This window comes from Suncus etruscus, chromosome 10 (assembly GCF_024139225.1).
Source record: "Suncus etruscus isolate mSunEtr1 chromosome 10, mSunEtr1.pri.cur, whole genome shotgun sequence".
Classification (NCBI taxonomy): Eukaryota; Metazoa; Chordata; class Mammalia; order Eulipotyphla; family Soricidae; genus Suncus; species Suncus etruscus.
In genome coordinates this window covers 110,471,428-110,483,683 of record NC_064857.1, presented here as the reverse complement: position 1 = coordinate 110,483,683, position 12,256 = coordinate 110,471,428, and the positions used below count along the sequence as shown (strand labels likewise).

Below are 12,256 nucleotides of genomic sequence, written 5' to 3'. Positions count from 1 at the left end.
ACTTACTTCACTCAGCATAATAGTTTCCATGTCCATTCATGTATAGGAAAATTTTATGACTTCATCTTTCCTGATGGCTGCATAATATTCCATTGTGTATATGTACCACAGTTTCTTTAGCCAATCATTTGTTGAAGGGCATCTGAATTGTTTCCAGATTTTGGCAATTGTAATTAGTGCTGCAATGTATATAGGTGTGCAGAAGACATTTTTGTATTGTGTTTTTGTGTTCCTAGCATACATACCTAGGATTGGTATAGCTGGATCAATTTTCAGATTTTTGAGGAATCTTCATATAGTCTTCCATAAAGGCTGGACTAGATGGCATTTCCACCAGCAGCGAATAAGAGTTCTTTCTTCCCACATCTCTGCTAGCACTGACTGTTCTTGCTCTTTGTGATGTGTACCAGTCTCTGTGATGTGAGATGGTACCTCATTGTAGTTTTGATTTGCATCTTCCTCATGATTAGTGATGTGGAGTATTTTTTTCATGTAGTTTTGGCCATTTGTATTTCTTCTTTGAGGAATTTCTTTGGGTTCATTTATTCTCCCCATTTTTGATGGGATTAGATTTTTTCTTGTTAAGTTCTATCAGCATCTTCTCTCTCTCTCTCTCTCTCTCTCTCTCTCTCTATATATATATATATATATATATTTATATATTAGATGTTCTCCCCTTATCTAATAGGTAGTGGGTGAATATTTTCTCCCATTCTGTGGGTGGCCTTTGTATTCTAGTCACTATTTCCTTTGAGGTGAAAAAGCTTCTCAGTTTAATATAGACCCATTTGTTTATTTCTGCTTCCACTTGTTTGGACAGTGGTATTTCCTCCTTGAAGAAGCCTTTGGTCTCAATGTCATGGAGTGTTTGACTTCTGTGTTCCTCTGTATAACTTATGGTTCCAAGTCTGATATCAAGGTATCTAATCCACTTGTATTTGACTTTTGTGCATGGTGTTAGATGGAGGTCTGAGTTTACATTTTTGCATGTGGCTGACCAGTTGCCCTAGCACCACTTGCTGAAGAGGCTTTCCTTGACCCATTTTGCATTTCTTGCCACTTTATCAAAGATTAATTGATTGTATGTCTGAGAAACATTCTCTGAATACTCACATCTATTCCACTGATCTGAGGATCTGTCTTTACTCCAATACCATGCTTTTTTTAATGACTATTGCATTGTCGTACAATATAAACTTGGGGAAAGTGATGCACCGCATATTCTTTTTCCTAAGGGTTTCTTTAGCTATTCATGGCTCTTATTTCTTCCAAATGATTTCAGGAGTGTTTGATCCACTACTTTGAAGAATGTCATGGGTATTCTTAGAGGAATTGTATTAAATATGTACAATGCTTTGGGGAGTATTGATGTTAATCCTCCAAATTCATGAACAGGGTATATGCCTCCATTTCCTTGTGTCATATTTTATTTTTTGAAGCAGGGTTTTGTAGTTTTCTTTGTATAGGTCCTTCACCTTTTTAGCTGAATTCAAGGTATTTGAGTTCTTATACCACCAATTTGAATGGGATTGTTTTATTAATGTCAATTTCTTCTCTATTATTATTTGTGTATAAGAAGGCCTTGATTTTTTTTTGCTCTATACTGTTTCATCACTTTTTTTATTTAAACACCTTGATTACATACATGATTGTGTTTGGGTTTCAGTCATAAAAGGAACACCACCCATCACCAGTGCAACATTCCCATCACCCATGTCCCAAATCTCCCTCCTCCCCACCCGACCCCTGCCTGTACTCTAAATGGGCTTTGCATTTCCCTCATACATTCTCAATATTACGACAGTTCAAAATGTAGTTATTTCTCTAACTAAACTCATCACTCTTTGTGGTGAGCTTCCTGAGGTGAGCTGGAACTTCCAGCTCTTTTCTCTTTTGTGTCTGAAATTTATTATTGCAAGAATGTCTTTCATTTTTCTTAAAACCCATAGATGAGTGAGACCATTCTGCGTTTTTTTCTCTCTCTCTGACTTATTTCACTCAGCATAATAGATTCCGTGTACATCCATGTATAGGAAAATTTCATGACTTCATCTCTCCTGACAGCTGCATAATATTCCATTGTGTATATGTACCACAGTTTCTTTAGCCATTCGTCTGTTGAAGGGCATCTTGGTTGTTTCCAGAGTCTTGCTATGGTAAATAGTCCTGCAATGTAAGGAAGGGGTTTCTGTATTGTATTTTTGTGTTCCTAGCATATATTCCTAGGAGTGGTATAGCTGGATCATATGGGAGCTCAATTTCCAGTTTTTGGAGGAATCTCCATATCGCTTTCCATAAAGGTTGAACTAGACGGCATTCCCACCAGCAGTGGATAAGGGTTCCTTTCTCTCCACATCCCCGCCAGCACTGTTTGTTCTCATTCTTTGTGATGTGTGCCATTCTTTGTGGTGTAAGGTGGTATCTCATTGTTGTTTTGATTTGCATCTCTCTGATGATTAGTGATGTGGAGCATTTCTTCATGTGTCTTTTGGCCATTTGTATTTCTTCTTTGTCAAAGTGTCTGTTCGTTTTTTCTCCCCATTTTTTGATGGGATTAGATGATTTTTTCTTGTAATTTTCTGTCAGTGCCTTGTATATTTTAGAGATTATCCCCTTATCTGATGGGTATTGGGTGAATAGTTTCTCCCACTCAGTGGCTGGCTCTTGTATCCTGGGCACTATTTCTTTTGAGGTGCAGAAGCTTCTCAACTTAATATATTCCCATCTGTTAATCTCTGTTTTCACTTGCTTGGAGAGTGCAGTTTCCTCCTTGAAGATGCCTGTAGTCTCAATGTCCTGGAGAGTTTTGCCTATGTTTTGTTCTATATATCTTATGGTTTGGGGTCTGATATCGAGGTCTTAAATCCATTTGGATTTTACCTTCGTACATGATGTTAGCTGGGGGTCTAAGTTTAATTTTTTGCAAGTGGCTAGCCAGTTCTGCCAACACCACTTGTTGAAGAGGCTTTCTTTGCTCCATTTAGGATTTCCTGCTTCTTTATCAAAAATTAGGTGATTGTATGTCTGGGGAACATTTTCTGAGTATTCAAGCCTATTCCACTGATCTGAGAGTCTGTCCTTATTCCAATACCATGCTGTTTTGATAACTATTGCTTTGTAGTAAAGTTTAAAGTTGGGGAAAGTAATTCCTCCCATATTCTTTTCCCAATGACTGCTTTAGCTATTCTAGGGTGTTTATTGTTCCAAACAAATTTCAAAAGTGCCTGATCCACTTCTTTGAAGAATGTCATGGGTATCTTTAGAGGGATAGCGTTGAATCTGTATAATGCCTTGGGGAGTATTGCCATTTTGATGATGTTAATCCTGCCAATCCATGAGCAGGGTATGTGTTTCCATTTCCGCGTGTCCTCTCTTATTTCTTGGAGCATAGTTTTATAGTTTTCTTTGTATAGGTCCTTCACATTTTTAGTCAAGTTGATTCCAAGATATTTGAGTTTGTGTGGCATCTCTGTCTGGTTTAGGTATCAGGGTGATGTTGGCTTCATAAAAGCTATTTGGGAGTGTTTCCACTTGTTCAATTTCATGAAAGAGTCTTGCCAGGATTGGTAGTAGTTCCTCTTGGAAAGTTTGATAGAATTCATTAGTGAATCCATCTGGGCCTGGGCTTTTGTTTTTGGGCAGACTTTTGATTACCATTTTTATTTCATCAATGGTGATGGGGGTGTTTAGATATGCTACATCCTCTTCTTTCAACCGTGGAAGATTATAAGAGTCCAAGAATTTATCCATTTCTTCCAGGTTCTCATTTTTAGTGGCATAGAGTTTTTCAAAGTAGTTTCTGATTACCCTTTGAATCTCTGTCATATCAGTAGTGATCTCTCCTTTTTTATTCCTAATACGAGTTATCAAGTTTCTCTCTCTCTCTTTCTTTGTTAGGTTTGCCAGTGGTCTATCAATCTTGTTTATTTTTTCAAAGAACCAACTTCTGCTTTCGTTGATCTTTCGGAACTTTTTTTGGGTTTCCACTTCGTTGATTTCTGCTCTCAGCTGTTATTTCCTTCTGTCTTCCTATTTTTGGGTCCTTTTATTGAGTACTTTCTAGATCTATTAGCTGTGTCATTAAGCTACTCAGGTAAGCTCCTTCTTCCTTCCTGATGTGTGCTTGCAAAGCTATAAATTTTCCTCTCAGTACTGCTTTTGCTGTGTCCCATAAGTTCTGATTGTTTGTGTCTTTATTGTCATTTGTTTCCAGGAACCTTTTGATTTCCTCCTTGATTTCATCTCAGACCCACTGGTTATTGAGTATGAGGTTGTTTAACTTCCAGGTGTTAAAGTTTTTCTTCTGAGTCCCTTTGGAATTCACAAATAATTTCAGAGCCTTGTGGTCAGTGAAGGTAGTCTGCAAAATTTCTATCCTCTTGATCTTATGGAGGTATGTTTTATGTGCCAGCATGTAGTCTATCCTGGAGAATGTCCCATGTACATTGGAGAAGAATATGTATCCAGGTTTCTGGGGATGGAGTGTCCTATATATATCCATTTATATATATATATATCCTATTTATATCCTCTTTCTTCCATTTCTGTCCTCAGGTCTAGTATATTCTTGTTGGGTTTCAGTCTGGTTGACCTATCCAGTGTTGACAAAGCCGTGTTAAGGTCCCCCACAATTATTGTGTTGTTATTGATATTATTTTTCAGATTTGTCAACAGTTGTTTTAAATATTTTGCTGGCCCCTCATTTGGTGCATATATGTTTAGCAGAGTTATTTCTTCCTGCTCTACATACCCCTTGATTAATGTAAAATGTCCATCTTTGTCCCTTACAACCTTCCTGAGTATAAAGTTTGCATTATCTGATATTATTATGGCCACTCCAGCTTTTTTATGGGTGTTATTTGCTTGGATAATTTTTCTCCAGCCTTTTATTTTGAGTCTATGTTTGTTCTGACTATTCAGGTGCGTTTCTTGTAGGCAGCAGAAGGTTGGATTGAATTTTTTGATCCATTTAGCCACTCGGTGTCTCTTGACTGGTGCATTTAGTCCATTGACGTTGAGAGAAAGAATTGTCCTGGGATTTAATGCCATCTTTATATCGAAATTTGGTGTGTCTTTTGGTTAGTCTTGTTTTAAATTATGTCTTTCAGTTTTTCTCTTAAGACTGGTTTTGTGTCTATAAAGTTTCTGAGCTGTTTTTTGTCTGTGAAACCATGTATTCTTCCGTCAAACCGGAAAGTGAGTTTTGCTGGGTACAGTATTCTAGGTGAAGCATTCATTTCATTCAGTCTTGTCACAATATCCCACCACTGCTTTCTGGCATTGAGTGTTTCTGGTGACAGGTCTGCTGTAAATCTCAAGGATGCTTGCTTGAATGTAATTTCCCCTTTTGATCTTGCTGTTTTCAGAATTCTGTCTCTATCTGTGGGATTTGTCATTGTGACTAGGATGTGTCTTGGGGTGGTTTTTCTGGGGTCTCTTTTGGTTGGTACTCTTCGAGCATGCAGGGTTTGATCACATATATTCTTTAGCTCTGGAAGTTTCTCTTTAATGATGTTCTTGACCGTTGATTCTTCCTGGAAATTTTCTTCCTGGGTCTCTGGGACTCCAATGATTCTTAAGTTGTTTCTGTTGATCTTACCATAGACTTCTATTTTCATCTGTTCCCATTCTTTGACTAATTTTTCCATTGTCTGTTCATTTGCTTTAAGTTTTTTTTTCCAATTTCTCCTGCTGTATGGAATTGTTATGTATCTCATCTTCCAGAGCACCAAGTCTATTCTCAGCTTCTGATACCCTGTCCCAGAGCTTATCCATTTTGTCATTCACTTCGTTTACTGATTTTTTCAGGCCTGTTAGTTGACATGTTATTTCAGTTTGGAGTTTTGTGATGTCTGTCTTCAAAATTTCTTGATTATTATTAGTGTTCTGTTCCACTCTATCCATGGTTTTTTTGAGGTCTTTGAGCATCTTCCATATTGCTACTCTAAAGTCCTTATCTGAGAGGTTGATTAGTTGGTTGGTCATTAACTGGTCATCAGAATTGTCATCTTCAATCTCTATGTCTGATGCTGGCCTGCGTTGTTTCCCCATTGTCACACTTGTATTGTGGGTTTTTCTACGTGTTGTGGTGGTATTCATTGGTTATATGATGCAGGCAGCACACTTCTCTGGCTCCGCCCTTTCTGGATGGGCCGGCTTGCCTCCAAGGTAGGGGAGTCCTCCGTGGATGAAGCCTCACACAGGATCAAATCTTAGGCCCGAGCATGCAGCAGAGAAGACAGTCTGGAGAGAAGTTCTTGCTTCTGTGATCCAACACAGTTCTTAGTGTGTTTTTTTTTTCTTCTTGTGATGGTGTTATTTTTTTTTTAGAAAGAGCGCACGGCTGCGTAGTGAAGTGGAGCTAAGTGCCTTCTGGAGCCTCTTTTCAGCCCACTCTCAAGAGGTTTACGCAACAAGATAGTAGAGAGACACACACAGGCAGCACTCACAGTTTTTCACAGTCGGGCCCCACTGGACAGGCGTAGTTTTCACTCGCTTGCTTGGCAGCTTCAGAATGCTGTATTTTTGGGGTTGCTTCCCAGGACTCTGAGGAAAGTTGCTGGGTAGCTTCAGTTTTTGGTGGGTTTGCTTCCCAGGGCTCTGAGGTGAGCTTCCAGAGTTCAGGAAAGACAGAGAAGAGTAGGACAGGGCTCCCTTCAGGTCCTCAGTTTCCTCAGAAGAAGCACAGCCTGGTGGAGACTCTGCAGGTAGAGCAATCAGCACTCTGCCTGGAAACCCCCACATCCAGCCATTTCTTACTCACTCACTGGCTCGCTGGCTAGCTTCTGAAAGTAGTTTTTTTGGAGTTCGCTTCCCAGGGCTCTGAGGAGAGCTTCCAGAGTTCAGGAAAGACAGAGAAGAGTAGGACAGGGTTCCCTTCAGGTCCTCAGTTTCCTCAGAAGAAGCACAACCGGGTGGAGACTCTGCAGGTAGAGCAATCAGCACTCTGCCTGGAAACCCCCACATCCAGCCATTTCTTACTCACTCACTGGCTCGCTGGGTAGCTTCCGAATGTAGTTTCTTTGGGGTTCGCTTCCCAGGACTCTGAGGAGAGCTTCCAGAGTTCAGGAAAGACAGAGAAGAGTAGGACAGGGCTCCCTTCAGGTCCTCAGTTTCCTCAGAAGAAGCACAGCCGGGTGGAGACTCTGCAGGTAGAGCAATCAGCACTCTGCCTGGAAACCCCCACATCCAGCCATTTCTTACTCACTCACTGGCTCTGTTTCATCACTTTTATTGATCGTATATATTTAGAATTCATTATATAAATATTTCAAAATAATTAGATATTACAAGAATAGTTTATAATTCAGCTCTGATTGCACAAATAATCGACAGAAGAAATCATGTTTATAAATATCCAAGCTTTCTTAGAAGAATACTTGAATAAAGAAAATAGGTCTCTAATGACTTCAGTAAATTGACTGTGGCTGTGTACACACTGTTATCAACCTCCATCCTGCCCCCTCAGGTCCTCCATTGTCACTGTCTCTCCAACCTCCACAGCGTTCACTACAATATGAATATGTTACAGCTTCTCATCCTCTAACCCAGAGCCATAGCACAATAGAAGGGCCCTTGCCTTGCACGCAGCTGACCCAAGTTCATTTCCTCACACCCCATAGGGTCCCCTGAGCACCACCAAAGTGATTCCAGAGTGCAGAGCCAGGAGTAACCCCTGAGCACTGCCAGTGATGCCTCACACATGCCAAAAAAGAAAACTATTTAGACCTCTTTTTCTAATCTTCCCTGGTCTGGAACAAAAATTTATGTACGGAGAATAAAAGATTTAAGCAATATTCCTCTACACACAACTTGTCTTGGGTTCCTAGCTGTGCGAGTGACAGATCTTCCCTTTTCTCCCTGACTGTACCAACTAGTAGCTGTAACCCCCCCCCCACATTAGGGGGTCGGATGGGGCGATCAAGTCCTAACACTGCTGATAGTTTCTAAGCTGCAAAAATGACACCCTAAAGACAAAAGTTAAATACAAATATTAGGAAAGCTAAAAGTCAGAATGAAGGGATTCCGGTTTCTGACTTCCGGTTCCCCAGCTTGTCTCAGGTTGTTTGAAAAGTTCAACTCAAAACATGAATATCAGACCAAATCATACAATTTATATCAATAATATAAATGACAAAATTAAAAAAGAAGAGTTAAAGAGATCACTCTATGTACTATTTTCTCAATTTGGCCATGTAGTAGATATTGTGGCTTTAAAGACCATGAAGATGAGGGGTCAAGCTTTTGTGATATTTAAAGAACTGGGCTCATCCACTAATGCCTTAAGGCAGTTACAAGGATTTCCATTTTATGGTAAACCAATGCGAATCCAGTATGCAAAAACAGATTCTGATATTATATCGAAGATGCGTGGTACTTTTGCTGACAAAGAAAAGAAGAAAGAAAAGAAAAAAGCCAAAACTGTGGAGCAGGCTGCTGCAGCTGCAATCAAAAAGCCTGGCCTGGGAACACCAAACTCAGCGAATCCTCAAGGAAATACAACACCAAATCCTCAGGTTCCTGATTGCCCTCCAAACTACATTTTATTCCTGAATAATTTACCAGAAGAGACTAATGAGATGATGTTATCCATGCTGTTTAATCAGTTTCCTGGTTTCAAAGAAGTACGTCTGGCACCTGGGAGACATGACATTGCTTTTGTTGAATTTGAAAATGATAGTCAGGCTGGGGCTGCCAGGGATGCTTTACAGGGATTTAAGATCACACCGTCTCATGCTATGAAGATCACCTATACCAAGAAATAACATTTGAGATAGTTGACTTTAAAGGACTTGTTATTTATAATGTTGGTTTTGATAACATTTGGTTTGGCATTGTGAGAATTGTGAAGGATTAAAATTACCTAGTCTTGATCTTGAAAATGTATAAGACCATAGTTTTGTACAATAAACCTTTATTTGTAAAACAAAAAAAAAGTCAGAATGAAGAAAAAAGAAAAGAAAAGCATCAGGAGATGGCAGTAGTCTTGTAAAAACAACTTTTTTCAGTGAAAAACAGAAAAATATCCATCACGCGGGCCATGGATCATACCAGTCCCAAGGTACCAGGGAAACAGCGGGTTTGTAGGTAGTTGAACTCAAAACTCAACATTTTTCTGACACTGGGGCTATAAAATCACCTTAAAATACTTGTTGGCCAGCCCAGAGGTGCAATTCCTTAGCCCAGGGGAACTTTACAAAAGATTGACCATGTCACCCTGACAGAGAGGGAAGAGACATTTGGCATTTGCTTACCCCACTCATTCACAACTGAGAAGTGTGTCCTTTGGCAAAGCTCATGTTTTCACGTAGCACAAATTAAAATCAAGAGACTAGTGGTATCCTACAGAGCTCCTCAGTGCCCTGCACCAAGAGGCCCATGTTTGGAAAAGGATTCTTGAATCAAACTTTCACCCTGTAAGATTCAACAGGCTTTGGGAGAACTAACTTTATGCCTCAATCCTGTGGATTTTTCCCACACACACATCCTAGTGTAACCAATTGCTACAGGTTCCCACCAAGACATTGTCGCAGTAGTTGGAAAAAGAGTTTCTGAAAAATGTTCCATCACATTCTAATGGGTCACAGTTGCATGGAACTAAAAGACTGGGCGTGTCTACTGCAGCAAACGAGCAAACTCCGCATAGTCGATGTAGCCGTAGTTGTTTCGGTCATTGTCTTCAAAACACCATCTATCAAGTTGATGAGCTCATCCTCGCTCATGGGTGGTGCCTGGGCAGTCCCTTCCTCCTTGTGGACATGTGTGATGGCGATGGACAGCTCCAGCCCATCCAGCAGGCTGTTGCCGTCATAGTCATGAAGTAATGTACCTGCAGCTCCTGTGGTGACATCTCGGTCTCAGGGTTGTTGATGACGCCTTCCAGGTGCTCCATGATGTGTTCTTGATCATGCACCGCATGCGTGTCCAAACCCACACTGCCAGGATGGGCATTGCTGGCTCCGGGCTGTTGGGCCCTAGCACCCAGGATGCAGACGGTGCAGAGCAGGCTGCACAGGAAAGGAGTTTCGAGCAACTGCCAAAATGTCATCATCACGAGCTCCTTCCTATCGCCCTGACTCCCAGACGCGAAGCCTCGCAACTTGGGCCTCCCCGCAGGACCCCGCTAGGCCACGCCCACCTCCCCACAGCATGCAAGCGCATTGATTGGCCACGCCCATTGGCCCCCAGTAGGCCTTGATTTTTGCCTGTTAATTCTGTAGCCTGCCACTTTGATATATCAATCTGTTGTTTCTAGAAGATTTTTCGTAGAGTCTAGGGTTTTCTGTTATCTGCAAACAGTGAGAGCTTGACTTCTTTCTTTCCTATCTGGATGCTATTAATATAATTTTCTTGCCTAATTGCTATGGCAAGTACTTCCAATACTATATTGAATAGTAGTGGTGAGATGGGGCAGCCTGATCTTGTACCAGATTTTAGAGGAAAGGTTTTAAGTTTATCCCCGTTGAAAATAATATTTGCAATTGGTTTGAGGTAGATGGCTTTTTTTCCTTTTTTATTTATAATATCTTTATTTAAGCATCTTGATTACAAATATGATTGTGATTAGGTTTCAGTCATGTAAAGAACACCCCCCCCCCTTCACCAGTGCAACATTCCCACCACCAATGTCCCAAATCTCCCTCCATCCCACCCCACCCCTACCTGTACTCTAGACAGGCTTTCCAGTTCCCTCATTCATTCACCTGGTTATGGTAGTTCTCAGTATAGTTATTTCTATAACTGCACTCACCACTCTTTGTGGTGAGCTTCATGAAGTGAGCTGGAAGTTTTAATCCTCCTCTCATTGTCTCTGAGGATTGTTGCAAAAATGACTTTTATTTTTCTTAAAACCCATAGATGAGTGAGACTATTCTGCGTCTCTCTCACCCTCTGAATTATTTCACTCAGCATGATAGACTCTATGTACATCCATGTATAAGAAAATTTCATGACTTCATCTCTCCTGACGGCTACATAATATTCCATTGTGTATATGTACCACAGTTTCTTTAGCCATTCGTCTGTTGAAGGGCATCTTGGTTGTTTCCAGAGCCTGGCTATTGTGAATAGCCATGAATTGTGAATGCAATGAATATAGGTGTGAGGAAGGGTTTTTTGTATTGTATTCTTGTGTTCCTAGGGTATATCCCTAGGAATGGAATAGCTGGGTCGAATGGGAGCTCAATTTCCAGTTTTTGGAGGAATCTCCATATCGCTTTCCATAGAGGTTGGACTAGACGGCATTTCCACCAGCAGTGGATAAGAGTTTCTTTCTCTCCACATCCCCGCCAGCACTGATTGTTCTCATTCTTTGTGATGTGTGCCAATCTCTGTGGTGTGAGATGGTATCTCATAGTTGTTTTGATTTGCATCTTCCTGATGATTAGTGATGAGGAGCATTTTTCATGTGCCATTTGGCCATTTGTATTTTTTTTTTATCAAAGTGTCTGTTCATTTCTTCTCCCCATTTTTTGATGGGATTAGATGTTTTTTTCTTGTAAAGTTCTGTCAGTGCCCTGTATATTTTGGAGATTAGCCCCTTATCTGATGAGTATTGGGTAAATAGTTTCTCCCACTCAGTAGATGGGTCTTGTATCTTGGGCACTATTTCTTTTGAGGTGCAGAAGCTTCTCAGCTTAATGTATTCCCATCTGTTGATCTCTGCTTCCACTTGTTTGGAAAGTGTAGTTTCCTCCTTGAAGATGCCTTTAGTCTCAATGTCATGGAGTGTTTTACCTACGTGTTGTTCTATATACCTTATGGTATCAGGTCTGATATAAAGGTCTTTAATCCATTTGGATTTTACCTTTGTACATGGTGTTAACAGGGGGTCTATGTTCTTTTTTGCAAGTGGCTAACTAGTTCTGCCAGCATCACTTGTTGAGGAGGTTTTTCCTGCTCCACTTAGGATTTCTTGCTCCTTTGTCAAAAATTAGATGTTTATGTCTGGTGAATGTTCTCTGAGAACTGAAGCCTATTCCACTGATCTGAGGGTCTGTCTTTATTCCAATACCATGCTGTTTTGATAACTATTGCTTTGTAGTACAGTTTAAAGTTGGGGAAAGTAATGCCTCCCATTTTCCTTTTCCCTAGGAGTGCTTTAGCTATTCGAGGGTGTTTATTGTTCCAGATGAACTTGATAAGTGTTTGATCCACTTATTTGAAGAATGTCATTGGTGTCTTTAGAGGGATCACATTAAATCTGTATAATGCTTTGGGGAGTATTGCCATTTTAATGATGTTAATGCTGCCAATT

The 12,256-nt window shown here is 40.4% G+C and overlaps 1 protein-coding gene and 1 pseudogene across 1 annotated transcript; one reads left to right on the top strand and one right to left on the bottom strand.

Annotated features, from left to right (window-relative positions):
* The first annotated feature begins 8,039 nt into the window (after window positions 1-8,039).
* On the top strand, window positions 8,040-8,936 carry LOC126020425 (U2 small nuclear ribonucleoprotein B''-like). The gene has a single exon (XM_049781896.1). The coding sequence runs from the start codon at window positions 8,088-8,090 to the stop codon at window positions 8,763-8,765; it is 678 nt and encodes a 225-aa protein (XP_049637853.1). The 5' UTR covers window positions 8,040-8,087; the 3' UTR covers window positions 8,766-8,936.
* A 202-nt stretch (window positions 8,937-9,138) lies between these two features.
* LOC126020429 (multiple coagulation factor deficiency protein 2 homolog) lies at window positions 9,139-10,079 on the bottom strand (annotated as a pseudogene).
* Window positions 10,080-12,256: the final 2,177 nt, after the last annotated feature.

Excerpts from the sequence above, each read along its gene's own strand:
- LOC126020425 (XM_049781896.1), top strand. The coding sequence starts at position 8,088 with ATGAATATCAGACCAAATCATACAATTTATATCAATAATATAAATGAC.